The sequence below is a fragment of the Cuculus canorus genome, chromosome 15 (genome assembly GCF_017976375.1).
Source record: "Cuculus canorus isolate bCucCan1 chromosome 15, bCucCan1.pri, whole genome shotgun sequence".
NCBI classification, from domain to species: Eukaryota; Metazoa; Chordata; class Aves; order Cuculiformes; family Cuculidae; genus Cuculus; species Cuculus canorus.
This window is the reverse complement of record NC_071415.1, coordinates 11,234,002-11,260,629: the sequence shown is the minus strand read 5'-3', so window position 1 is coordinate 11,260,629 and position 26,628 is coordinate 11,234,002. Positions and strand designations below refer to the sequence as shown.

Below are 26,628 nucleotides of genomic sequence, written 5' to 3'. Positions count from 1 at the left end.
TGGGCACCCTTTTCCAGCCTGATGTGCCAGCACCTCAGGTAGCGACTGTCACAACAAAACGCAGACCTGCCCCACATGCTACTTTTAAATCTCAAAAGTGTTTCAAGTCTTCTCCTGCCAGTGTCAAAGATCACTCAGGGCTGCCAGCATAGAGGAATGGAGGAGCCTGCCTACAGCCCCCCCCAGAGGGGATGGCACCCCCTTCCTGCCCCGGAGAAGGATGACATGGAGTATAAGATGAGGGCAGGTAACTGATCAGGAATGATGCTCCCAGACAGTGCAGTGGGAGAAGCGCGCACCACCCTTGCATGTCTTTTCATCCACTGCGGCGCGGGGCAAGGCATCGAAAAGCAAGTTGAGGGCAGTTGCTGAGTTGTAGTCCTCCCGCTTGCACTCCAGGCTCCTCGAGGTCAGCCTTAACGAGAGCTGCACTTGCAAGCTGCTGCAGAAGGACCCTTGTACCACAAGAACTAGGAGGAAGAGGAGCTGGAACTGATTTTTTTGGCTATTTCCGTGTCCGACTTGGCGACCAGAAACCGCAGCTTCTTCCCTCCAGAGCGGATGAGGTCCACCGCACTGCAGTGAGCAGCAACAGGGAGAGGTCAGTCACTTCTGGTTTCCTGCAGGCTGTCAGCTCCCTGGGAGCCTGCCAGGTCATGGGCATTTGCAAAACATCCCCCATTTGCAGAACACCCCTGCTCTCTGCCTTATGCCTGCTCGCTGTTACAAGCACAGTCTGTTTCTCCTCTGCCTGTAGCTTTTTGGGGTTCCTGGCCTCCATGCAAGTGCTGCCAGGATAAGGGGAAACAAGCCCCTGTGTGGGTACCTGGGCTCTGCCTTGGACAGCCAGGCAGGATGTGAGCTGCTCCATTGCACTTTGAGAGGAAGGTTGGAGTGGGATGAGCTGGAACAGCTCTGCACTGCTGAGGCTCACCTCTGGGGCACTTGTTTATTTCCCGAATGTTCTCTCCAGCTTTTGCTCCCTGATCCCTCTCCCAAACTCTTCACCCAGCTGCCTTCCTTCCTTTCCAGTGTCCTTCAGCAAAACAGCTGAGAACCTGGACCGGAGCATTAACTCCCATTGTGCCAAGGCGTGACTCACCTTTGGTAGTCTGCCCCGATGAGACTGGTGCCGTTGACAGCCAGGATGCGGTCCCCAATGGAGAGCCTGCCATCGGTGGCTGCGGGGCTGTCCTCGATCAGGGTGCGGATGTAGATCCCCGGAGAGCAGAGAGGAGTGTGCTGTTGACAGGGAAAGGTGGTGAGCGACCAGCCGGGGGGGAACGTGAAAGGTTTGTGGTCTCAAAGGAATGAGCTCCCCAGGCAGGATGGCAGCTCACAGCCAAGTGGGTGCCTGATGCCAGGCAGGATCCTGGAGGGGCTGGGAAACGTGACGAATGGGTGCTGAGGACAGTGTTGCTAACAGTAAGAGGAAGGAGATCATAGAATCATAGAATAGTTTAGTTGGAAGGGACCTTAAAGATCATCTAGTTCCAACCTCCCTGCGGTGGGCAGGGACGCCTCCCACCAGACCAGGCTGCTCAAGGCCCATCCAACCTGGCCTTGAACACTTCCAAGGATGGAGCATCCTCAACTTCCCTGGGCAACCTGTGCCGGTGCCTCACCATCTTCATTGTGAAGAAATTCCTCCTTATGTCTCATCTAAATCTGCCCCTCTCCAGTTCATACCCATTGCCCCTCATCCTAACACTACAAGCCTTTGTAAACAGTCCCTCCCCAACTTTCTTGTAGCCCCTTCAGGTACTGGAAGGTTGCTACAAGATCTCCTCAAAGCCTTCTCTTCTCCATCAGATACGAGCCTTCATTTTTATATCAATTTATACACAGAAGTGAGAGGTGGGGGGCAATCTTTTTCTTATTCAGTTTAATTGAGAGTAAAGCATTGTTGTCTCGGGACAGGAGCTCTTTGCTCCCTGCTGTCCCTGGGGCTCGGTGATGTCCTGTTTCCTACTGACTAATGCACAGCCTTAGTAACACAATCCACTGCACTAAGTCAGATAGCAGTGTTGCCTTATGCAACGAGTGGCATTGCTGGCGGAGCCATTTGGCACCCTGTGAGCCTCCCTGCTGCCCTCTGCTTCCCTTGCCTCCCACTGAAGGGTGGAGGAAAGACCATGGCTGGGTCATCTTTCTTCCACAAAGAGCGCTGAGCCTGTGGACAGATGTGATGGACTTTGGGTGCATGGCACAGAGACTGAGGAGCACAGATCTGCCCCTCCTAAAGGATCACTGTGCCTCATTTTCTTGAGGAGAAGCTGCCTAGCTCTTGTGGGAAGCCATTAGCTTCCTTGCTGGCTCTGCTTGGGGTATAAAATATGTCCCACATGTCCCACTCCAGTTATATGGAGGGACATCAGCCTTGTCCCACAGTTGGTGCAAACTCACCAAGCCATCGATCAGCCCCATCCCCAGCCCAATGGGTCCTCTCTCCAGCTCCACCACGAAGACGTAACAGAAGTCATCTGTGGCAGAGCTGCGGCTGGAAGACTCTGGAGTTGGGTAGTCGTAGGGGGTAGGTGAGCATCCTGGCAGGGAAGAGACTGTTTTACCACTCTGGCACCACCCAAACCCAGCTTTACAACCTCCCACAAAAGCTGCCCCGCTAAACCCCATCAAAGTCAACCTCCGGTAACCCCAGGACTGGTTCTCTGCCCGAGCAGAAGCTGGGTCAGATTTTTGCTGTCACCTGCCCTGTCATGACAAGTCCCCACAGAAATGTGTGTGCAGGGAGTGCTGCACAGGAGAACAGCAGCAAACACCCTTGTGCCCCAGTCCTGAGCCCCCAGAGCAGAGCAGCGCCAGCTTTCGGTACCTTCAGGGGTGCTGCCTTTGGTGCCATTCATCCCATTCCTCCGGGGGTCCTGCAGCCCCTTGCCAGTGCCTTGCGGTGACTCAGGGCTCCCAGTGTCGAAATTCAGGGGGGTGGTGGGTGGTGTCAGCAGGCAGGAGGGGTCCGTGGGTGCTGTGCTGGCCTTGGGAGACGGACCCTTGCCCAACTGCAGCTGCTTGAGCTTCTCCTGGAGCTGGGGCTCACTGTTGGGGTGCTCACAGGGGCAGCCGTTGGGGGCCAGGCAAAGTGGGGGGCCCCCATCCAGCTCAGCGCAGCCCCCCAGGGAGCAGTAGTCCTCCTGGGTGATGGAGCTCCCCAGGGCAGTGGTTGGGCCCTCATTCACCTCCAGGACATCTGCCGTCACACGTGCCTCTTTCTTAAGAAGGAGAAAAATGCTCTGTGGGACCCCCCATGGGTGCTTTTCACACCCTGCCTGCACCCCACTACTCTGCCTGCTTTGCAAACAGCTGTCAGCTCTAGCTAAAGCCTCAGCAATACAGACAATTCCAGGGTTGTCCTGGCTTCCCAGCACAGCTCCCACATCCCAGTTTTGCAGCCAGGGCTATGTTGGGGATGCTCAGCCAGCAAGGACAGGACTCTTGGTCATGGCCCTCCTGGGGGATCGCATTAGAGGGACGCTTGGGGAGCACAGCCTTTCCTGTGGCACCAGAGCTGAGTGATGTCCCAGGATAAAAGGGGGTGTGGGGGAGCTCGTGGGTGCTGCAGTCGATGGAAACGAGGCGGGAGAGGAGAAGGGGACCTGCTGGAGGGATGTCCTCCCCAGGGAGCTGAAGGTGAATGGCAGTTGAGCTTAACACCCGCAGCACGTCTTGCCCCCCCGCTGTGTTTTATACGCATTAGCTAATGAGTGCTTTGGTGCAAGCCTGCCTGGCTACGTGGGGACAGGGAGCACAGGGGAACGTGCTGGGAGAAAGGGAGTGCTGCCTGCAGACATCCCCCTTTCTCCCCCCTCCCCACAAACGAGATTGCTGGGACAAGCCTGCCCTTCCAGCTCACCTTCCCACACCCCCCAGGCTGGGGGATTAGCAGCACTAAATCCTTCCAGCAGTTCTGCGTTAGGTCATTGCCGCAGCTCTAGGCTGCAGGTGAGGGCAGCAAGCCCTTGGTGCTGAGCTCAGGGGCAGCTCCAGAGAGACCCGAGACCCTCCTGCCCACCCAGGAGAGGAAGAGCCCCTCTGTGGGGTACAGGCTACCTTTGGGGGTGCTGAGCCTGGCCCCTCACCAGTCGGGGGGGTCTTGCTCTGCAGGCTCCAGAGGAAGTGGCGGATGTAAAGAAGATGCCGGTAGATGTTGTCATCCAACGTCTCCACCTCCAGGTCCACTTTGAAGCCCCCGCTTGGCAGGATGATGGGCGGATGGTTGTCAAAGGACTCCAGCATCTCGTCTGGAAGGCGGAGGGAGAGAGGCTAGCACTGGCTGCACCCTCCTGCCTCCCAGATCTCCGCCATGTGTGATCCCCCAGATGGGACTGCGGATATGCTGAGCTCTGAGGCAGCAGCATCCCTCAGTAGGGAACGCAGAAAGGGCCCCAAGCCCTTCTGGGCACGCTTCGCATCCTTTGCTGGACCCAAATCACAGGGCCATGGTTATTCCGATTGCTGCAATTACTACAGGAGCCCCAGGGAGGGGAAAGGAACTGTCTTGTTTGGTTTGTAAGTAAAAGCTTTGGAGGCATCCTGTGGGTGACCAGAGTACACTGACCACAGCAGCGTTGAGCACGAAGCCAGGGCTCACCAGGCTGGAAGGTGGCCAGGCTCTCCTCCTCGCTGGGCTGCCATGCTGCGATGCAGCCCACATCCATCACCGCCTGGCACTGGCTCAGCACCCGGTGGAGCTGCGCGGGGCTCAGCGCCGGGAACTCGGCTCGCAGGGATGGCCAGGTCATCTGAGTGAGGAGACAGAGCACGGGTGAACAGCAGAGGTGAGCAGCCACTTTCTCAGAGGGGCAGGGGCTCGCAAAGGGGACAGGAGGGAGAGGTCAGGCAAGAAGGAGTGAGCGCAAGCATCCCCTCCTCAGTACTGCCCACCCATGGAAATACCACCCCCAGAAGGGGCAGCTGTGCTGCAGAAGGGACATATCCCTGCAAGCACCCCCAGACACTGAGCAGGGTCTCTCCTGCCCATACCCTTCTTGATGCCGCAAGCTCCTGGCCAGACATCCCTCACCTGGACCAGCTGGGAGCCGGGCATGGCCAGCAGGTTGGCCACATTGCTGAGTTTGGCAAAGAACTGCTGGGCGAGCTGCTCGAAGCCAGCACCACGCAGCCACTCCAGGAGCAGCCGCACGCTCGCCCGCAGCTTCACCCCCTGCGACCAGTGGAAGCAGCCGAGAGAGGAGCCTGTAGAGGCAGAGCATCGGTCAGCACGTGTTGGGGAACAACCCTCCAACCCCCAGTATTTGGCCAGAGCCCAGCCCCTGGCCCAGGACAACAAAATAAATCCAGGTTAATGTCCCCAGCATCCTACAGCTGTAACCTTGGTGGTGGCTGGACCTCACAGGTAATTGGGCTGCTATGTTAATGAGGGCTAAAAAGCACCTCAGTTACAAAGCAGGCTGCAGTCATTAATTTATGAGCTGCCCCTCTGAAGAGCTCTCAGACTCAAAGGGGCAGTGCTCTGGCAAAGGTTAAACCCCTTGTGGGAATTATGAACCCTGGAGCAGCTGGGTCTGTGTTACCCACGCCCCCCCCACACCCCTCCCAGTAACGCTGCTGAGGCCTGACCATCGCCAGCCCCCTCCCTCCTGTACCCCCCTAAAGGCAGCACTGGGACAGACTGGAGTGCCTCCCGAAAGGCTGGTCCCCTATGGTTTACCCAGTCTGGGCTGGGTGTTCAAGGAGGGCTGACCCTTGTCCATGAGCTGGTTGAAGAGCAGGGTGTTGGAGAAGAAGAAGAGGTAGGCAAACATCTGGGAGGTGATCTCTGGGTGCACTTCATACTGGCGGAGCAGGTCCAGCGTTGCCTGGTAGATGAGCACAACCCTTCGGATCTCTTCAGGCAGCGGTGGGGTTGTCCGCCAGCTCTCCCGGCACTCATTTTGGAAGGGGTTGCACTCCAGCAGGGCAGGGAGTGACACATACAGACACTGCAGAGAGAGGGGCAAGTTCACAGCAGACTGATTTTGTTTCTTCTTTTTCCCACAAACCAAACCCTTCCTACCTCCCCATCACTGTGAGGCAAGCAAACCCCACTGGCGCTGCTCTGGCAAGGGGCTGATCCTGCTCAACCCCTACCTCAATGCACTCCAGTGTTGTAGAGGTGTTTAAATAGCGATAAAATGAACATCCGTCACTTTCAGCAGGTGGAGGTGATGGTGTGGGATGGCTCAGCTAAGGGGATCTGAAAACTTGATCTGAACCAGGGCAGCGGCCAACCAGCTGGGCACGAGGGTGAAAGACAAAGCAGGACTGATGAGGATGACTTTTCCCTATGGCTTAAACGGGAGAGCAGCACCTATTTCCCACCTCTGCCAAAGCTAAGGAGGAGCTGAGGGTGCTGGGGGGGAAGGTGCTGCTCCAGCCAAGTGGTGCAGGAGGAACCCATGCGTCCCCATGTGCCGACGCCAGTGGACAGGCAGGGCGGGCCGGCACACAGCAGCCTTTCTCCTGCCTCACACTGCCGCTCTGTTCCCCGCTCCTGATGCCGCCCAGCTCTCGCAGTCCAACGGCGATGGTCCAGGGGCCCCTTTCCATCACGCCCTGAATCACACCATTATGCCACACTGGCTGGAGCCAAGCAGCTCTCCCCAAACGCCTCCCCTGAGCCGCTGCACTGCAGGCAGAGAAACACGCCACAGTGATTCAATACTTTTCCTGGGCTGTGACCAAAACTCGGGGTGCTTCAGCCTAAAAGAAAACACCTCAGCATGATGCAACTGCCAAAGAGTCAAAGCTTAAAAACCCCTCCTGCACAGCCCGAGAGCTGCTGGGGATGCTCATGCTGGTCCTGCGCGACACCACCACCCTCCCCAGGGAGCACACACCTTGGAGATGTAATAGACACACTGCTGGAAGGTGTACATGATCACCTCCTCCAGCACCGTCATCGCCTCCTCGCTGGCTGTGATGGTCGAGGAGAACAGAGACTCCTTGGAACCTACGGGGCAGAGAGGAGGACAGGGAAGCAAACCTGCAGCGACAAGGCAGACTGAATTCACCACTCCCCAAATCCCCAGCATGGGGGTTATTAATGCTCCTGGTCTGGCATCACCCGGCATCCCCAACAGGGGCAAAGAGGTTCCTCTCATCCCAGAGTGCCTGCCTGCCATCTCCCATGGCTCACAACACCGCTGGCACCGCAGCACGGTGGCCATTGCCCCATCCTTCCAACCACCTGTCTGGCCTGTGGATGTTTTAACTTGCTGCATAGAGCAGAGGGTTTCAGAGGGTGATTTAATCCCTTTTTCCTTTTTTTTTTTTTCCCTTTTTTTTTGCTGGCATTAACAGACTCACTGATGAGCCACTCTGCGGGGCTGCCTGCAAACCCAGGTGCCCCTACAGCATCTCCGGGGACAGAAAGCCAGCCCTGAGGATCGAACGTGCCCTGCAAGCGGCCGTGTGGGAAGGGGAGGTTTTTCACAACCTGGCCCCAAAGCAGAGCAGCACCACAGCATGATGCAAGGATGCTCCTCCCGCACAGATCACCCCAGCCCGCACTGCAGAGATGTCCCTGCTGATGAGGATTACAGCAGGTTAGAGGAGCATCTCAGGGGCACCGACCGCTACATGTCACTGGGAATTAGCAGAGCAAAGTCCCTCCAACCGGAGAAGCAAGCAGGGCACTGGGTCCAGCCTTACCTCTGACGTCCAGCTCCTCCTCCATGCTCTGGATGTAGGTGGGCGATTTCTGCTGGACAAAGTAAAGGACCTCGATGGCATTGGCCATCCAGAAGAGAATGTGCTGCAGGTCTGGGAGAAGGTCTGTGATGGTGAAGCGGGACAAGGCAGCAGGGTCCTGGCTGGGGAGACACAGTGGTTGTTTTGGCTGCTGTTCCTCGGCATCTCCACACCAGCTTTTGTGGAGAAAACAGCCAGCCTGTGGCAAGGGCAGAAAGCTTTTGCATCCCACAAGCCCGGCACCCCTTAAGAAGACACTTTGCAAGCAAAAATCTGGTGGCTGTTGCTCTGTGGGATGGCAAAAGGAATTCTCTGAGGACCAGGCTGGTCAAGGGCCACCTGGCTTTCGTGAGGTGCCACATTTTAGAGGGACTCCCCTAATAGAGCTGAACTGCAGCAAGTATTCATGGCTGAAGAGCAACTCTCCCTGAGAAGTATGTGCTGCTCCTGCCAGCTCTGGACGGTTAAACTCAGCCCGCCCGCACTGGGCTGTTCAAAAATAAAACAAAATAAATAAAAAGCATCTGGGAAGTTTCTCAACTGCTTTTTCCTGCTATAGGAAAGGCCTGGGAAGCATCCTCGGAGCTTGTCCTAAAGGAGAACTCATAGCAAGCACCAACAAATTCTCCAGATGCTGCTTTGGAGCCTGGATTGTGGAAACGTTTGGGAAGGCAGCCTCACACCCTGCCAGGAGCCAGGCCCTCGCACCACTCTGTGGCCCCAAGTGGTGCTCCCCAACCTCTGACTCCATGTGCCACCATCCCTGGATGCACACATGCAACACCATCCCCACCTCTGCTCTACAGAGGGGTCTTCAGCATGAACAGGCTGAGACCCTGCACCAGGGCCATCTTTGCTTATGTCTCTCCGGGATGCTGAAGGGACATGCAGAGCCTTGGCCAGGTCTTGGATTGGAAAAGACCCCGGAGCTGCTGCAGGTCCTATTCCCACCATGGAAGCTCGTCTGGTTTTCCAGCCCAATATGTTCCCAAACACGCACCATGACAAAAGGACCAGAGAGGTGAATGCGTGGGCTTGAGCAGGAAAAGTAAGCTGGGAGGGTGGTTTTTAGCCAGACGCAGACTCCTCTCACTCATAGAGGAAGAACTGAGCTGAATTCTCCCCATTTCAGGGCAAAACAAGGAGGGGTGGTGGAACCCCCACTTACTGCTGGGACTGCTTCTCGGCCAGCTCCCGTGTCCGCTCCTGGGCAGGGAGAGAAGGGGAAAGCAAAGTGAAAACCAGTGGAATGGGGCAGCACAATCAACCTCCCAACCAGCACTTGCTCCTGCCAAGCACCAGTCTGGGAGAAGCCCCCAGGGGCATCCAGCAACACCCCCACTCCACCAACACCCCATCCCACCAACGACTGACCCACACTGTCCTCTGGATCATTTTGGCCACTTTGAGCAGCAGCTGCCCAAAGTCGCCCGGCTCGAAGCTGGTGGCCGAGTGCTGGATGCAGAGGCAGAGCAGGAAGGCAGGTGTCAGCTTGTGGTCGTCCCCCCCTGGTTCGATCAGGGTCATGATCCGCCGCAGGAGCACGTCCTCGGCCGCGGGCTCAAACTCCAGCAGCAGCTTTCTGCGGGGTGTCCTGGGGCCACCGACAGGCGATGGTCCCTGTTTTTTGGTGGCAGGGTCCCTCTCTTTCAGCAGGCTGCCACACGCCCTGCAGACGGAGGAACCTTCAGGGCCGGTGGGGTGCAGGGCTCGCAGCCTCAGCAGGGTCTGCGCCGGCAGCGGCTGCGCCTTCATGGGGTCCTTGTAGAGGAGCAGGTAGTAGAGACCGAGGGAGAGGAGGTCTCCGTGCCGCAGCACAACCGTCCGGGCCACCTCGGCGAAGTTGACGGAGATGCCAGCACCGGCGATGGGCTCCAACACCAGCTTCTCCTCTGAGTGATGCCGGGAAGGTCGGAGCTTCCTGATGGTGCAGTGCAGGGGCAAGATGTCGGGGGCTGACAGGCTGATGCTGGGCTTGCTCGCCTGCGTCCTCTGGCCCACCGTGTGCTGCTCGCGGTTCAGAAGGTAAACTAAGCTGTCCTGCCAAGCGGGGAGACGCGGCATGAGCTGGGGAGAGGAGGGGGTAGGGGCCCTCCTCCCCGCTGTGCAGTGGGTGCTGCAGCCTCCTGCCGTCCCCATGCCTGCTTCATCTTTGCACAGCAGAAACACATTTCTCTCTTTATTTTCCTTGCTGCCAACCAGGACAGAGGCGATCTCTGCTTTGGGCATGCTAATAAATGGGCTCAGGAACTTTGAGCATGCAGTAAATGGGGCTGCTTTGGGCAGAAGGAGCCCTCCCTTCCCAGCCCCCCACTCATCGCCCCCTTCCCACGGCTGCTTCTCCTTCCCACTTTCTCCTCCCTAACTGCAGTGAAGCCCCCATCCCCCTTCTGGGGAGAGGGGGACAGCGGGACCCCGGTCAGAGCAGCCGTTCCCCACCCTGCCTTCTCCCCCAGCCTGCTCGCACACGCCAAGACAGCTCACATAACCACACTGTGCCTCAGTTTCCCCAGCTGCACTAGCAGGATGGCTGCAATGCCACTATCACTGTGCCGGAAAGCTTGGAACAGCCAGTTCCTCCGCAGGGACAAAGTAGCCATTAACTATAAGAGCCGTCCCAGTCCTTTCCAGTTCTCCAAGTGCCTCCAGCAGTGGGGAGCAGGGGCTCCCAGACACACCGGTCTCCCAGACACGCCGTCTCCTCGCTGCCTCTCATTACATTCGCCACTAAGGAAGCAGCCTGACAGGGACAGTTCAGCTCAGCCATCACCCATCAAACCAAGCCTCCCTTTTCCCAGGGCAGGGATGCTGCTCAGGGCTTTATCCGTACCCCTCCCAGGGCATCGCGCAGGGGTCCCGCATCCACACCCTTGGAGACAAGCCTGGGGAGATAAGGCTGCGAATCCCAAGCTCCTTTTCCAAAGGATGCTCTTCCCAACCCCAGCAGCTCCAGCCATGCAAGCAGCCCCCCCCCATCCCGAGGTTCGGGGGGTGGAAGGAGAGCAGGGAAGGGGTGCGGGGGGGGTGTGCGGTGCTTACATGCTGCTGGCTGTAGCCCTGCAGGAGCAGGAGGTGCGGGGACTGGTAGAGCGAGTACCGCATGCTGGAGCCGCTCCGCGCCGCGGGGCTGCCGGGCAGGGTGCAGCAGTGCCGGGGGGGCCCGGCCCCGGCCCGCTGCCCCAGGCTGGTCTCGCTGAGGCTGCGCCGCAGGGCAGAGGCGGGGGGGACGCGGAGCTCAGCCCCCGCCGGGCCCCGCCGAGCGCCCCGCGCCCGGTGCCGCTGCAGCCGCCGCGCCTGAGCGTTGATGCCTGCGGGATGGGGAGAGCGGCCGTCAGCATCCCGCGGTCCCCTGGCCAAGGGGGGGGGGGGAATGCTGCACCGAGGGGAGCTCCCCCAGGACCGCAGAACCTCCCCCCACAACCGCAGAACCTCCCCCGAGTGATGCCCCCGCACCCGGGGGGGATGCTGCACCGCAGGAGCCTCCCCCCTGCATCACACAACCTCCCTCCGGGACCACGCAACCTCCCGTGGATGATGTCCCCATGCCTGTGGGGACGCTGCATCACGGGAGCTCCCCACAGGACCACACAACCTCCCCTGGGTGATGCCCCCACACCTGGGGGGAAGCTGCATCGCAGGAGCCTCCCCCCAGGACCACATAACTTCCTCCCAGGACCACACAACCTCCCCCCAGTATCACATAACCTCCCCTGGATGATGTCCCCATGCCTGGGCACCGCAGAAGCCTCCCCCCAGGACCACACAACTTCCCCCCAGGACCACATAACTTCCTCCCAGGATCACACAACCTCTCCTGGATGATGTCCTCATGCCTGGGGGGATGCTGCACCACGGGAGCTCCCCCCAGGACCACAGAACCTCCCTTGAGTGATGCCCCCACACCTGGGGGGATGCTGCACCACAGGAGCTGCGTACAGGACCACACAACCTCCTCCCAGGACCACACAACCTCCCCCGAGTGATGCCCCCACACCTGGGGGGATGCTGCACCGCAGGAGCTTCCCCCCAAGACCACAAAACCTCCCCCCAGAACCACAGAACCTCCCCCAAGTGATGTCCCCACACCTCGGGGGACGCTGCACCGCAAAAGCCTCCCCTCAGGACCACACAGTCTCCCCTCAGAATTACACAACCTTCCCTGGGTGATGCCCCCACACCTGGGGGGCTGCTGCACCACGGGAGCCTCCCCCCAGGACCACACAACCTCCGCTGGGTGATGTCCCCTGTCTTCCCTGAAGGGTGACGCCAGGACACCAATGCAGGGAGCTTTGTGCCCCAATGCCATTGCTGAGACAGAGGTGCCCCAGCCCTCCCCAGCCCCCAAACACCACTGACCGGGGGGGCAGCCAGACTGGGCTCAGCATCCGCAGCATCCCCCACGCACCCCGGCCACGCTGCTAGGGCTGGGGTGGTGGAGGAAATCTGTGCTAAAAAGAAATTTAGCTCAATCTTTGGGAAAAAAAAAATAAAATAAAAAATAAATAAAATAAAAGAGCCTGGATGCTGCTTTCAGGCCTCCAGCACTCGGTGGCCAGCAGCAAGCGAGAGCTGCAAGGAGCCCCTCTGGTCCTCCCCTAAGCCTCAGCCAGGCACGGGAGCTGCAAGCTGCAGCGGACCCTGCCCGCCTGCCGCAGGAGCAGCTGTAATTAACTTCTCCCAAGCATCAATTCGGGCTGAGCTGTCTGCAAGATGAATGAGAGCTGGAGCAAATGTATAGGCCTGGCCCAGCTGCGAAAGCAGCCCCTCCGCGGTGTCCCCAGCCCCAGAGCAGTCCCCACGGGTCCCTCTGCGCTGCAAGCATGGCTCGAGCTCTGCAGGAGAAATCAGAAACGATGGGTCCGATGGGTGATGCTCGTACCTTGGGTGGGCAGCCTCCTGGGAGCAGGTCACCAGCATTCGGGAAAGACGAAAAGAGGGGGGGAAAAAACCTACAGGATGTGTTTGTGGGAGCAGCACTGCAGCAGTGTCAGTGCAGCATGGAGCCAGAGTCCCGCTCCCGGCTTGGCCGAGCAGGGAACAGGCTTCGGGTGAGATGTGGGGACAGCTGGCAGAGTTTGGGGATGGCAGAGCCCAGCGCTGCTTAAAGGGACACTCACGAGCTCAGACCCAAACAAAAATGTCATCTGCCTTATTTGGTGAGGAATGGGCTGCTGGTTCTGAAATACATTTTTTGTTTGTTTGTTTTAAATCAAGTGCTCCTTTGCTGGCAAAACGGAAGAGATGGAGATGAGGAGGGAGGGTGGAAGGAGAAATATAGCCCCTGCTGTTCACATGCCTTGGGATTAGGGCAAGGCATGGCCAAGCCAGCCTGAGCGAGCGGCCCCGTGCCCCGTGTCCTTAAAAAGGCAATATTGGCCCCATCCTTGTAGCCATCACGGCCAGTGGCCCGGCACAGGATGCCTGCGGCCCGCAGATGTGGAATCTGGGGAAGTGGAACAAGCCTGCCCAGGCAGGAGAACAGCCCAAGCCATGCCATGGCAAAGGTCATCCCAAACAGGTCTGCAGGAGGCTTTGGCTCCCCTCAGGAGCCCCATCCCCAATCCACAGCATGGAAACGGGCCAAAAGGATGAAGGATGGCTGAGGAGATGCAGGTCCCAGCCCGGCCCATGGGAGAGGAGGAGGAGAAGGGCCAGATCCTGGGGAACAGCTATTGCTGGAGCTCATTGCACTGGGAGAGAGCAGGGGCTGCTGGGACTGGGGTCCCACTGCCCAGAGAGACACGCCATCACCGGTCCCTTATCTAGGAGAAAGGAAGCTTCTGTATTTATTCTGTGTGGGAAAAAGCTGGTTTTTTTTTACTGTTGATAAAGCCCCCGTCACAGGCTCCCTGCTAATCCCAGAGCTGCGCTGGAAAGATAAACACAGCTTTTTTCCTGAGCATAACAAAGTCTCTCCATAAAACTGGTTTGTTTTTTGGTTTTTTTCAGTCCTCTGGTACTGTTTTCTCCTCCCAAGTATGTGCAGGTTATCCCACCAAAACACTGTGCAAGCATCTCTGACACAGCATGGCCAGGGCAGAGCCGGCAGCCGCTGCAGCCACACAGCACTGCGGATGGGAATGGGGCAGGAGGACACCCTGTCCCTTAGGGAGAGCGGGGCACCCTGGGCAAGGGCATCACTCACCCCCCCGGCCAGCATCCACTGGTTCCCTGCCTCTAAGCCCATCCTGCATCCCCGAGGAAAACATACTGGTTGTGTTGCCTGGGATTTTGGCTGCCTCTTTTTCCCAAGTAGGAAAGAGGTTCCCTTTTCCTGGCTGAGCAATAAATCAGTCAATAAATAACTTCACAGGCCCCAGGAAAGAAGAAATGCTTTGAATTTACCCAGGAGGCACTAACACCAGGTTAGTCCTTCCAAATGCAATTGCTACTCTGACCCTGCAGGGAGTCCTCCCTGGAAGCAGTCGTGCTAAGGTATATATCAAAGGCAGATCCTCAAAGCTACCCGGCAGAGCGTCTTTTCATATAATAGACTTAACTCCCAAGTTCCTCGAGGTGTGCGTGTGATTCAGCCTCCTGGGAAAGCCCCGGCAAGCTCGGGACATGGTGAAATATGGGACTGGTTTGGGATATGAAGGCCATAAAGGTGCAAAGTGCTGCACCCACATCCCAGCACCCTCCAGTTTGAGGGTGTTTTCCCTGGATGCTCCTCAGCCGCTGCCTCTTTGCTCTCGGAAAGGAGCAGGGCTGGGGGTGGCAGTGAGAGAGGCTGTCAATCTCGTTTACTGCAGAGACGCTTTACCTGTGCTGCTAATTGCTGGCATGAGGAGCGAGTGCCTTCCTCCCCAGTGGGAAGCAGCTAATAAACTAATTAGGATAATGGGAAACGGAGCAGATAAAACTCTTAAACTCTTTGCTAATAGGCCACAGATGGGTGTAGAGCCTTTCTCCCAGCCACCAGCAGGGCAGGCAGGGATGCTCTAGCCTGTGTGACACCAGTGGTCCCAGCTCTGCTGCTCTAGTGATGCCCTTCAGGTATTTCCCTGGAGATCCTGCTTTGCAGCATCCCTGTGCTTTTTTCCTACGGAGCTGTGAGCCCAAAATCCCTTTATTTTTGCACAGATGCCGCATTTTCCACACCAGTGCCTCATGACCCTGGAATGGCAGCTGATGCCCAGCAAGGGGACCTCTGCCAGCTCAAGGCTGGTGGCAAGGGTGACCCTGGCAGAGGCACTCAGTCAGTTCCCATCACAACAGGAGTTTTGTGTCTTTTTGATACGCTGGAAGAGGAGGAAGCAGATGCCTCTCCCAGACATGCTGAATCTCTCCCACCTGCCCCGTGGCAGCTTGTGGACGGGAAAGTGTGGTTTCAGCCCTGCAGCATCACCGGCACAGGGAGAGATCGGCGACAGAGCCTGCCACCAGAGCAAAGAGATGGAGAACTGAGATTTTAACAGGTAAGACAAATAAAGGCTTTGTAGCCTGCAGAGCAGACAGCCTAATTAAACACGGGTGTAGGTGTTCTGTCTCAGAAGAGCTTGGTCAGCTATGGAAAATGCCTGAAAGTTAAAAAAAAAATGGAGGATTTCCACCACCCCACCCGGGAGCGCTGAAACAAATGAAGTGATATCTACATTGAAAGCATAATGGGCTTATTTCCAGATCCAGGGCACGCGATCCGGTCAGGAACTGCTCCTCCATCGTAAATCACTGAAGGGTGCTGAGCCCAGGCCAGCTCGGTGCTGCCTGCTCCCACACCGGGCAGCCTGGAGCCTGCTCTTCCCTCCCCACAGCTGCCAGCACACCCAGGATCCAGGTCACGAGTGCGAGCATCGCTTGCTGCAGCCGAGGGGGACAATTTGAGGCTGGGAATGGATGTGACCTTGGGCTCAGGCAGGGAGCTGCCACGTGGCCCTTCCCGCCGTGCGCTATAACCGTTGCACTTGGCTCTTTCCCTTTCTTCTGTTCAAAAGGAGGTGGTTTTAGTCACCACTCTCCCAAAGTGCTTAACGGCTCTCTGCTCCTGGCTGGAGAAACAGCCAAAGAGAAGAGCAAAGCATCCATCTTCACAGCACCCTTTCTGGCCCAAGCTGCTTTCTCTCCATTTGCATCACACGTGGAGCGGGCTGGGCCTGATCCTGAGCATCCCCTCCCTGAGCAGACACAAGCACTGGACACAGTGCGGGATGGCAGGAGTCCTGTCTCATCGTCAGGTGCCAACACATGGCCCCGCACAGCATTAATACAAGGGCTGGGGGCTGTTTTCCACCTCTCCGTCCTCCCCATTTCAAGGCAGGAGACAGGTCCACCCCCACCTCCCTGTGCTGGTGGAGATCTGCCCACAACACAAGCAACCCCCAAGCTGCAAACTCCACAATCGGATTTCAGGGGACCCAGGAAAAATTGCATTTGCAAATTGCAGCTGGTGGGGCTCCAGCAGCCTGTGTTCTCTCCTGAAACGCCCGCGGCTGTTTTTCTTCATGCCGTGTGCCTGCGCTCCTTCCAGCTTTTGTTAAAGCGGATGGAAAAGGAGCCCCATTTCTGCCAGCATGGGACATGTCAGGCCATTTGTTCCATTACCGGTGGGGGGACCTTGGCTCTCATTTTCCAAGTGCCTGGGCTAATTCTGCACCATCTTTAGGTTATCTGTGACAATCGCAACTCTTTCCTACAGGTGTGAGGAACCACTCCATGTCCATCCCAGCAAAACCCTCTCATTGACACCTCCTGAGCCTGATCCAGACCCCTCCAACAGCAGGTCAGATCCATCAAGGGCATCACGCAATTAAAAACCTGATTTAAAACCTTTCCGCCCTTGTCCTCACAGGGCTTTTCACTGAGGGTAGAAGGAGGGAAACTTCATTACTCTGTGCCAGGGTCACTTATTAACGTGCTGGTTCCTAACGATGCACTTATCTCATCCTGCCAGCCCTGGACTCCATCAGGCACCTCCAGGGTGTTCTCCTGCCCTACATTGCTCTCCTTTCATTACCTCTTCATTTTACTTAATCACTCCTGCAGATTTGCCCGGGGTGTCTGGCCTGGGGGATGCCCACAGGGAGATGGGGTGGGGGGGCTGGAGGGCTGGGACAGTGCTCTGCCAGACGTGAAGCTGCTCCAAGGCATGCGATGCCGTGACGCTCGTTCACGCCAATGGGAAGAGTGGGCAGCACTGACGATCTTGTCTGCTGCTGCGCATTTGCATGTGGGGATTTGGTCCGGACCCCTAGACTGGCTGGGGTAAATATTTGAAGGTAGCAGGTACTGGATCTATGCAGAAGAGTGCCAAGTATCAACTCTAGCCAAGAGCTTTGCAGCTAAAGCAGAGCTCTCCTCCCACCCAGCACCACCCCATACCCAGAACATGGGCAAAAGCTACTCGTGTGGGGTGCATCTCCCACCGGCAGCTTCAGGAGGGTTGCAGCTCCCCAGACCCTCTCCTTGCCCCGTGCCCCGCTCTGACCTGCAGTAGTGGTGTCCACATCCTTGGCTGCCAGTTCCTCCACCTCCGCCCTCTTGCGCAGCTCCAGCCGCCGCGAGAAACCTTCTCTGGGCTTCCAGAGGTCCTGGATGAGCAGTGGTTTCTCATGATCCCCCAGGACCCTCAGCCCCTCGGTCTGCCACTGTTTCTCAGGGCCCTCGAACCTCCCGATGACATCGCACAGGGCGTACTGCCCAGCACTGAGCTGGCTCAGTCCGTAGCGCTCCAGGGCTTCCTTCACCAGCTCCCGTGCGCCTGAGCTGCCCGTCGCCAGCACGCTCTTGTAGTTGGTGCCTGCACAGATGTTGCCCCCAAAGATCTTCAGGACACCGGGGGCTGAGAGCTGGGTGGAGAGCTCAGCTGGGTCATCTTCACCACCTGCCGGGGAAGCGGAGGATGAGCTCCGGTCCTTGTAGCTCAGTGTCCGGTACAAGACTTGGGAGAAAATCCGGCTCTGGCGCTTCAGCCGGTTCTTGGATGGTGGAGCCATGGTGGAGGAGGACCCATAAAACATCGCGTGTGAGGCTGTCATGGGGCATAGCTGGGCAGGAAAGAGGAAAAAGGGAAAGATGAGCAGTTTGGAGGCCAGATGTGCAGCAGGAAAGAGCAAGCAGGTTCTGGCTGGTGACCACGGACGAGCCACTGTCACCTCCAAGGAGAAGAGGGACAGCAGTGAGGGAAGGCCATTTCCCTTATTCAACCCAAGCCAGGCTCGCTGGCATCAGTGCAGTTATCAGGATAGATCTGCCCCTGAAAACACAGCTTGAACTGATCCCAAATTTTCTCCATCGTGTATTAAGAGGTCCCGCTTGCCCAAGCAAAATGCAGTGGGAGGAGAGTAGAGCTCAGCAGGACTTGGCAGGGCCCATCCCAGTCAGGAGCCAAGGCATCAGGAGTTACTTTCACTAACGAGTTTATGGAGCAATCCCATTTTTGAGAGGTGGAACAGAAAGCTCAAGTGCAAATTCAATCACTGTGAGGTCACCGCTAAATGCTTTTGCTCACTGAGAGGCACAGGGTGAAAATGGGCTTTAATTAGCCTTTCTAAAAATGTCCTGACTCTGGCAAATCTCTTGGCTGTTGCTAGTTTGTGGAGGATCTTACAGCACATGGTGGCACCACTGACAACGCTGCCCTTGTCACGTTAGCCAGGCCAGGGCTGCAGTGACCTGGAGAGATGTGGCCACGGCCATGAGACTGCTCCCGGTGCACCTTAGTTCCCACGAACAGGCTGGAAACCACGATGCTCTGTGGCTTTAGGCAGACAGTAGCCCTGCCCAGTGTCATCGCCAACACCTGGGACCAGCTTTGAAATCACATCCTGGATGCACAAACACTCAGTGCTCGCACAGCGCTGATAACATCACCGGCTGCACCATGAACTGCTGGTGGGGAGGTCCAGAAAGAGAATTTGAACGTTTCTGATTCAGATAGGAGAAAGGATTTCCCTCACTTCCAGATTCACAATGTGCAGCCTGCACACAGGTAACGGGCAGGGACACAGGGGACTCCCAAAATGTCCCATCTCCATCCATCAGAGTACTTCGATGCAGCTCTCGGCATGACCCAGCTGTGCGTGGCCAGGGAGACGCGGGGTGCCGGCAGCTTGCTGCATCTGCAGCCCCATCTCGCTCCAGCATGATCTCGCCGCTGGCCTCCGCGCTATCACGCAGAATAATGTCTGCCCTGGAAAGCCTCCAAACCACCATCTAATTCAGGAAGAAAAAACGTCCCTGCTGCTAGTGGAAGAGGTCACCTTCTAACCCAGAAACAACCTCCCCACTGTGCATGAAGGACTTCTGCAGGGTGTGCATCCCCCACGACTAAAGGCCCACTGAATGCTGCAGAAAGGGAAACTGAGGCACCAGCAAGTGCTAAGTCTGCAGGAGCCGTCTGGGAGCTATGTGATCCTGCTGCACCCCAAGTCACCTCTTTTTTTTCCCCCCAGTCCCACCTGGACTGTGAAAATGCTGGGGTTTGTCCTTCTTCCCAACCTGCCGGCTCTGAAGGTGAGGGCACAGCTGCTGTCTGGCTGCTGCAGGGCAGAGAGGGGAGCCGGCAGCCGCCCTGGCACATCACTGAACCTGGGCTTAGTGATCAGCCTGTAAAACAAGACTTAGCATCTTGTGGCTTCTACCAGGCCAGCCAAGCCAAGCATTGGCTCCAGCAGCTTCACCGCAGCTTGCTGGGTCTGGTAAAGGCTGTTCTTGTTCACACCTTGCAGCTGGGGAAACTGAGGCAAAAATGGGGTTGAAGCTACAGCTCCCCTCCGTGCCGCTGCTCGTCCTCCAGCTGAGCTTGGAGCTACTGCTGCTGCTGGGGACATCCCTTTGTGTCTGCTGTGACAACTCCTGCGAGCACTGGAGCAGACCCAACCTGGGGAGCAGGTCAGGGCACCGGCAGACAGTTGGCTTCAAGAACAACTTCCCCAGGCTGTTAGCACAGCCCCGCCAGCCCAAATTAAGATTGGCCAGAAGATAAACTACCCCAGTGTCCCAGCAAGACCTTGTCATCAGGGATGCAAAAGACAAAACTTTGTCATCAAATCACCGTTTTCAGTTCGTGGATGTAATCTTCTCTGCCCTGAACTACCTCAAGCACAAAGGGAAACCTTTTAACATTTGCTGCTGGCAAAATTGTTCCTCCGAGCCCACATCACAGAGGGAGTCGCTACTCTCGCTTCTTGCAGGTCCCTGCCTGGTTTTGAATGTTATTTATAGCTCAGCTATTTTCCTGCTCTTTCCATCAAATGCAGCTCCTACAGGGGTAAAGGCATTTCATAGGGTAAAAAAATAACCTGTTATTCAGCGTGTGGAGCAATACCAGTGCGGTTTTATCGGCACCAGCTCAGGCCACCTGAAAAATCACAGCCTTATCCCAAAGACAGCAAAATGTATGCTCTTAATCCCATTGAGGACTTGAATAAAAACAATAAGATGATGATGAGATGGGCTCTTCCCACATCTGTATGATGAGCCACACTGGTCATGGGCATCTCCAAGCAGGCTAAAGGGAAAACCGTGGTGCACGGGATGTTGCTGTGACAGCCCGGAATGCTCCAGGTGGAACCAGCTACCTGGGAACAAACCGGCAAGGACCTCAACTGTTTGGGAACATCTTCCCACAGATTAAGGGGACGTTCCTCTGGATCTGCCCAGCCTGGGATAGCCCCGTATCCCTGCAGGCATCCCAGTTCCCCAGCTACGCCGCCGCAGCCACGCGCTGTTGGAGGACACACACCTGCAGCTAGAGAAGCATGATCCAGACTTTCCAAAGCATCTCGTTCTTCAGCATTCAGTGACATCTTCTCTACTAACAACTATACAAGAATGAGCCAAAAGCCTGTGATTGCCTCCCAGTGGGATCTCAGTATCTTCCACCAGTATCTTCCACCTCCTCGCACGCAGTGTCTGGCCACACCAAAACCTACTATTTTCCCCAGCCAGCACTGTCTGTATTTATTCTGCAGAGCTATGACACATGCTCTTGATATTCACGTGGCCACCACATGTCCTTCCATCACCACCACCAACACTGCAACCACCAGGGACTTTCCTCCAGGCTCCGAGGTTCCTGTTCCCACCACGGGTGAGCAGCTCCTTCCCACTGCCCCCAGCCAGCCAGCCTCCTCTTACCTTGCCATCCTTCTCACGTGCTTTTTCCCCTTACATTCATCCTCTTCCTCAAAACAGGCCTTCACCCCTGTGGCACATCAACTCAGGCAGGCTTCTGCCACAGCTCTGCAAAAGAAAGAGGAAGAGCGGTCCAGGGCTGCTCACAGACATTGGCTGCTCGCAGGGAGGTGGCCTTGGAGGGCTCAGAGATGCTGCAACTCCACTGTCAACGTGAATCGCATTTGCATGCAGTCTACTGAGTTGTATATAAGCCCTACGGCTCAGCATCTCACTATAACCCCCCCTGCCTCAAACTAACCAGCCCAAGCGCTCGCTGCAGCTGAGGGCTGCTGACCCCTGAGAACCCACGAGGGACGTGTGGCTGGTGATGAGCATGTGTGCACATGTTCATCCAGCCACAGACAGTAGATGGGGAAGACCATCTCAGCCTCTATCTAGCTCAGGCTCCATCGTGACAAAAACACAGCAGCCTCTGCGCAGAGACAGAGCAAAACCAGCCATGGTGATGCCCACCAACAGCATCGACTCCACGGCAAAGAGGCAGGGAGAGAACAGCTATAAGAAAAGAAACACTGTTGGAAAGGAAAGGCAAAATTGAGGTGATGGGACCACCAACAACCCTGTGATCTTTATCTCCTTCTCTGAAGCCCACGTGTCCCTGGGGATACCAGACTGGAGACTCCCTTATCCATGAGTGGGTAATGAGTCCTGGACCAGCTCCTTTCCTCAGCAGCCACAGCACGCTGGGACGCTCACCAAGATTTGGTTTTCCTGAATTTCAGTCTGTTTTGCTGGACATTGAGGAGTGCCACCAAGCACTGTCCCCAAACCCGCCCAGCAAAAATCTGCAGGAGCCCAATCAGCGATTATGGAAAAGAAAAGAAAAGAAAAGAAAAGAAAAGAAAAGAAAAGAAAAGAAGAAAAGAAAAAGCATCTGCAAAGTGTCTGCAATGATTTCACAGGTGTTTCTCAGAAATTGCTGGCAGGACACAAGAAATACTTTTTTCTGTGGCTCTGCTGTGATTATAGACAAAAGCGTCATCTAATTAAATCAGGGCCTCAGTGCAGATTCAATCCAGCCCCTCTTGCTGGTCCAGGGCGGTGGTGAGGGCGATGGGAGAAACTTCCCGCAAGGCGACGTGTCATGATGTGAAAGGCAAAGAGCTGCTGAACCCACCTCTGCCACTCACCATTTCTCCCAATGATTAATCACTCCCACCAGTTAAATATTTATGCCTTATTTCCAGTGTGTCTGGCTTCAGCTGCCAGACATTGATTCTTGCCTTGTTTTCCTCTGCTCAATTAACGAGCTTTTGGCTACCATGTATTTTCTCCTCTGCGAGAGTATTTAGATGCTTTAATCAAGCATGCCCCCCATTCCCTTTGGATTTGATTTATGAGTAGACCAACGCAGCGGCAGGCTCATCTCTCGCTGTAAGATGTTTTTTTTGCAGCCCTGTGGTCCCTTCCCCTCAGTTCCCACATCTCCTCTGCTGAGATGGAGAGGCTGTGTTTGGTTGCCATAAGCCCAGGTTTGGTTCTGATAGCGACCTGACCAAAAATGCAAATAACTACTATTATTTTTCAACAGCAACATTTCCCATTACCCTGAAAATTTTCCGTTCTCCGGCACAGAAATCAGGGCAGACACAGAGCTGCCCCCCAGGCAGCTCCTGCTGGAGGAGGGAGCCCCGATATCTGCGAGCATCTCCTGCCGAAAGTGGTGCGTGGTCATTTTATCCTCCAGATTAGGGACAGGAAAACATGGACAACTCCGGTTATTATTTTTGGGTGCAGAAAGATTTCCATTTTCCATTCTGTTCCAGCTAGGATGCCTTTCGCTTGCCCAGTTTACTGCCTGGATTTGTACAAACTATTAACACTGTGCTACTCCGGGTCAGCCCCAGGTTTTTCCAGAAATCGTTTTCATCTCCTTCCAGATTAGTGATAAAAGCACCAAAACGCCAACGGCACGCTACCAACCAGCAGTGCCCAGCAGTGCTAATCTCCTCTGGAAACTGCCTTTGAAACGGATCGGGTTTATTTAATACCGGCTTTCTTGACACTGTATAAAGTCGGCTCTAAATACTGGACTGGACCTGATGGTTTTAATACTGGAGAGTGCAGGTTTTTACAAGAATATCACCTCACACAACTCAAACGCTTTGCTAAAGTGTATTACAGCCAGAGAGTCACCTCTCACGTCGGAGATTGAAATCATTTTGACTTGCCAGCAGTTATTTTCCATATAGCCACGCTGGATGGCAGGAACTGCCGAAGTCTTTAATCAATTAAAGCCTGAGCCAGGTTTCTCCCTCTTCTCCCTGGGGGGATGCTATCAAGCCAATCAACCTGTAGCTACCAGGTCATCTTATTCCCTTTGGGGTAGAGCAGCAACAGTATTAAAACACTTTTTAATCTTCTGGAATTTCCCCAGGGCTCATCCCAGCGCAGGCACAGCACAGATGGGCGGTGAGATTTCAGCTCTAACCATCCCAGAACAGCCACCAGAAAAGCCATTTCTCCAGATTTCTATTTGAAAAAATTCCCTTTCTTTTTTTTTTTTTTTTTTCGGGATGGAAACCACTCAAGTCGCAGTCTCGGTCCAATGGCAGTGACCACAGCCTGGATGCTGTGAGCGGAGGGAGAGGCCGTCCCGGCACTGCAATGTGGAACAAATTATAACTCAGAGAGCAAAGGAAATGAGAACACCCTGAACACGGCGGCTTTGACGTGCGCTCCTCAGCTCCAAATCCTGCCCTTCTGCAGATCCTGTCCCTCCAGCTGAAGCTGCCGGGGCAGAGCCCAAATCCTTCTGTTCTGAATTAGAGCCCCCACTCCCCTCCATCCTGCATCAAATCTTTGCTTCAGAGCCCACCCTTTTCTTACGCGAGTTTTATCCATCTAATCTAGGGACAGACCGGAGCCTGACAATGTCGATGCCAGCCTCGGCGCTGTCTTTAGCCGGATCAAAGCGTGTAAACTCCTTACCGTCCTATTATTAGCAGCAGGCACTCTGCAGGAGCGCCCTGGACTCCACAGCCCAGGGACCACTCCAGCAGGATAGAAAGGTAGTCTCACTCCTGCAAAGACCAATTAAGTTTGTCCTAAAGGCAGCTATAGCTTCACAAAACAAATTATAGCGCTTTTGGGCCTGATTCTACAAAATCAACAGGAGTTCTTTTAGCAGGTTTTCTTTCTTTTTTTTTTTCTTATTTTTTTGCATCATCTTTTCAGGTTCTTTTGAGCCGCCAACGTGCATCAGCTCCCCGGTAATGCGCAAGTACGAACGCCAGCCCTCTGCCCAGGCAGCTCTATTCACACACACACACGCAAGGAACATTTCACAAGAGAATTTGCTTTCTGCTGCCTTCCAAGCAGCAGAGTCTCGGTAGGCTGCCTAATTATAAGGTCTTAGCTATAATTTTTTTTTCAGCGATAATTAACTGATCCTGAGAGCGCTGAAAATAAGCACTTTCCAAGCAAGTAGCAAACTCCCCTGAGTTTTCCCTGCTAAAGTTACAACTCAGCATGAAACCGCTTCAGCCTCACAGGGACACAGACCATCCTGGCACCTCACCGCCAAGATCTGGGATGCCACGACAGCCACACGCAGCTGAATGCAGGTGAAATAGCTTCTGTGGAATAGCAGTGGGGTCCCAAGGAGTGTGCAAGAGGGAGAAGGATCCCAAGGGGTGTGTGATGGGGCAAGGACTGCCAGGGGTGTGCAGTGGGACAAGGATTCGAAGGGGTGTGTGATGGGACAAGGATCCGAAGGGGTGTGCGATGGGACAAGGATCTGAAGGTATGTGTACCAGGACAAGGATCCCAAGGGCGTGTGATGGGAAAAGGATCTGAAGGGGTGTGTGATGGGAGAAGAATCCCAAGGAGGGTGCGATGGGAGAAGGATCCCAAGGGATGTGCAATGGGTCAAGGATCCCAAGGGGCATGTAATGGGAGAAGGATCCCAAAGGGTGTGCGATGGAAATGGATCTGAAGGTATGTGTACCAGGACAAGGATCCCAAGGGACATGTGATGGGAGGAGGATCCCGAGGGGTGTGCGGTGGGGAGAAGGATCTTCAGGCGCCCCGCAATGGGACAAGGATCCCGAGGGGTGTGCGATGGGACAAGGATCCCAAGGGGTGTGTGATGGGAGAAGGATCCCGAGGGGTGTGCAATGGGTCAAGGATCTCGAGGGATGTGCAGTGGGGAGAAGGATCCTCAGGCGCCCCGCAATGGGACAAGGATCCCGAGGAGTGTGTGATGGAACAAGGATCTCGAGGGGTGTGCGATGGGAGAAGGATCCCGAGGGGTGTGCGATGGGACAAGGATCCCGAGGGATACGCAGTGGGAAGAAGGATGCCCAGGCACCCCACAATGGGACAAGGATCCCGATGCTCGCTCCCGCCCGGTGCCTCCGGGCAGGCAGCGGGACAGGCTGCATCTCCCACGGCAACCGGACAATCCTCGCCGCGCTCTCCTCCCGCCTCCACTCTCCAAGGGGACGAGACCCAAACATTCCCTCCCCAGGACCGGCCGCCCCACGGCGGGACGGCGGCGGGGATGCTACCGGGGGGGGGAACCTCGGGCAGGGTCCGTGCGGGCGCCATCCCCCCCCTCCCAGCCCCGGTACTCACCGCGCGGGCTGTGCGGGGCAGACCCGGCTGCGGCGCCCGGAGCCGCCGGTGCTGCGCGTCCCGGGGCGGCGGGCGGAGCGCGGGCGGCGGAGCGCGGCGGGGGCGCCCCCCAGCGGCGGGAGCCCACACTGCCCCCGAGCCCCGTCCGGCAGCGCCGGCTCAGACCTTCCGTTCGCCGAATGAATGAGGCGGAGCGGATCCCGGCGGAGCGCCAGGAGGGCTCGGGGTGAGGGGAAGCCGCCACCCCTGCGGGGGGGCCGTGCCCGCGGGTAACCGGTGTCACGGGGAAGTTTTCTTCTGCAATCCAACAGGAATCTTCCCAGGAGCAACTTATAGCCATTCCTCCCCTGTCTTTTCCATGTGATTCCTCGTAAAAAGGGACTCGCCATGCTCTTGATAGGTACCCTTTATCATAGAATCATGGAAGAGTTTGGGTTGGAAGGGACCTTAAAGATCATCCAGTTCCAACCCCCCTGCCATGGGCAGGGACACCTCCCGCTGGATCAGGCTGCCCAAGGTCCATCCAACCTGGCCTGGAACACCTCCAGGGATGGGGCAGCCACAGCTTCCCTGGGCAACCTGGGCCAGGGCCTCACCATTCTCATGGGGAAGAAATTCTTCCTTAGGTCTAGGCTAAATCCACCCCTCTCCAGTTTATACCCATTACCCCTCGCCCTATCACTCCATGCCTTTGTAAACAGTTCCTCCTCAGCTCTCTTGTAGCCCCTTCAGATCGTTATAAGGTCTCCTCTGAGCCTTCTCCAGGCTGAACAGCCCCAACTCTCTCAGCCTGTCCTCATAGGGAGGTGCTCCAGCCCTCTGATCGTCTTTGCAGCCTCCTCTGGACCTGTTCCAACAGCTCCATATCCTTTTTACGTTGAGGATTCCAGAACTGGACACAGTATTCCAGATGAGGTCTCACAAGAGAGGAATAGAGGGTCAGAATCCCGTCCCTCGCCCTGCTGGCCACGCTGCTTTGGATTCAGCCCAGGATACGGTTCACCTTTGGGGCTGTGAGCACACATTGCCAGCTCATGTCGAGCTTCTCATCGACAAACGTACTGGTACACGGGAATAAGGTCTCCCCTAAGCCTTCTCCTCTCAAGGCTGAACAAACCCAGCTCTCTCAGCCTTACTCCATCTGGTAGGTTTCCTAGTGTTCCCATCATCCCAGCCACCACAGCACAATGCCCAGCTCTCCCCTCC

The 26,628-nt window shown here is 56.2% G+C and overlaps 1 protein-coding gene across 1 annotated transcript; it reads right to left on the bottom strand.

The window, feature by feature from the left end:
- Nucleotides 1-438: 438 nt before the first annotated feature.
- RADIL (Rap associating with DIL domain) lies at nucleotides 439-25,869 on the bottom strand. The gene is made up of 16 exons (XM_054080646.1): nucleotides 25,423-25,869; nucleotides 20,785-20,889; nucleotides 17,132-17,690; nucleotides 10,747-11,015; nucleotides 9,082-9,747; nucleotides 8,876-8,913; nucleotides 7,669-7,829; nucleotides 6,855-6,967; nucleotides 5,720-5,957; nucleotides 5,039-5,211; nucleotides 4,607-4,757; nucleotides 4,066-4,256; nucleotides 2,834-3,227; nucleotides 2,407-2,546; nucleotides 1,103-1,242; nucleotides 439-576 (listed from the first exon to the last, which is right to left on the bottom strand). Exons 3-16 carry the CDS (start codon nucleotides 17,679-17,681, stop codon nucleotides 471-473), a joined length of 3,330 nt encoding a protein of 1,109 aa, XP_053936621.1. The 5' UTR covers nucleotides 17,682-17,690; nucleotides 20,785-20,889; nucleotides 25,423-25,869; the 3' UTR covers nucleotides 439-470.
- Between the last annotated feature and the right edge of the window lie 759 nt (nucleotides 25,870-26,628).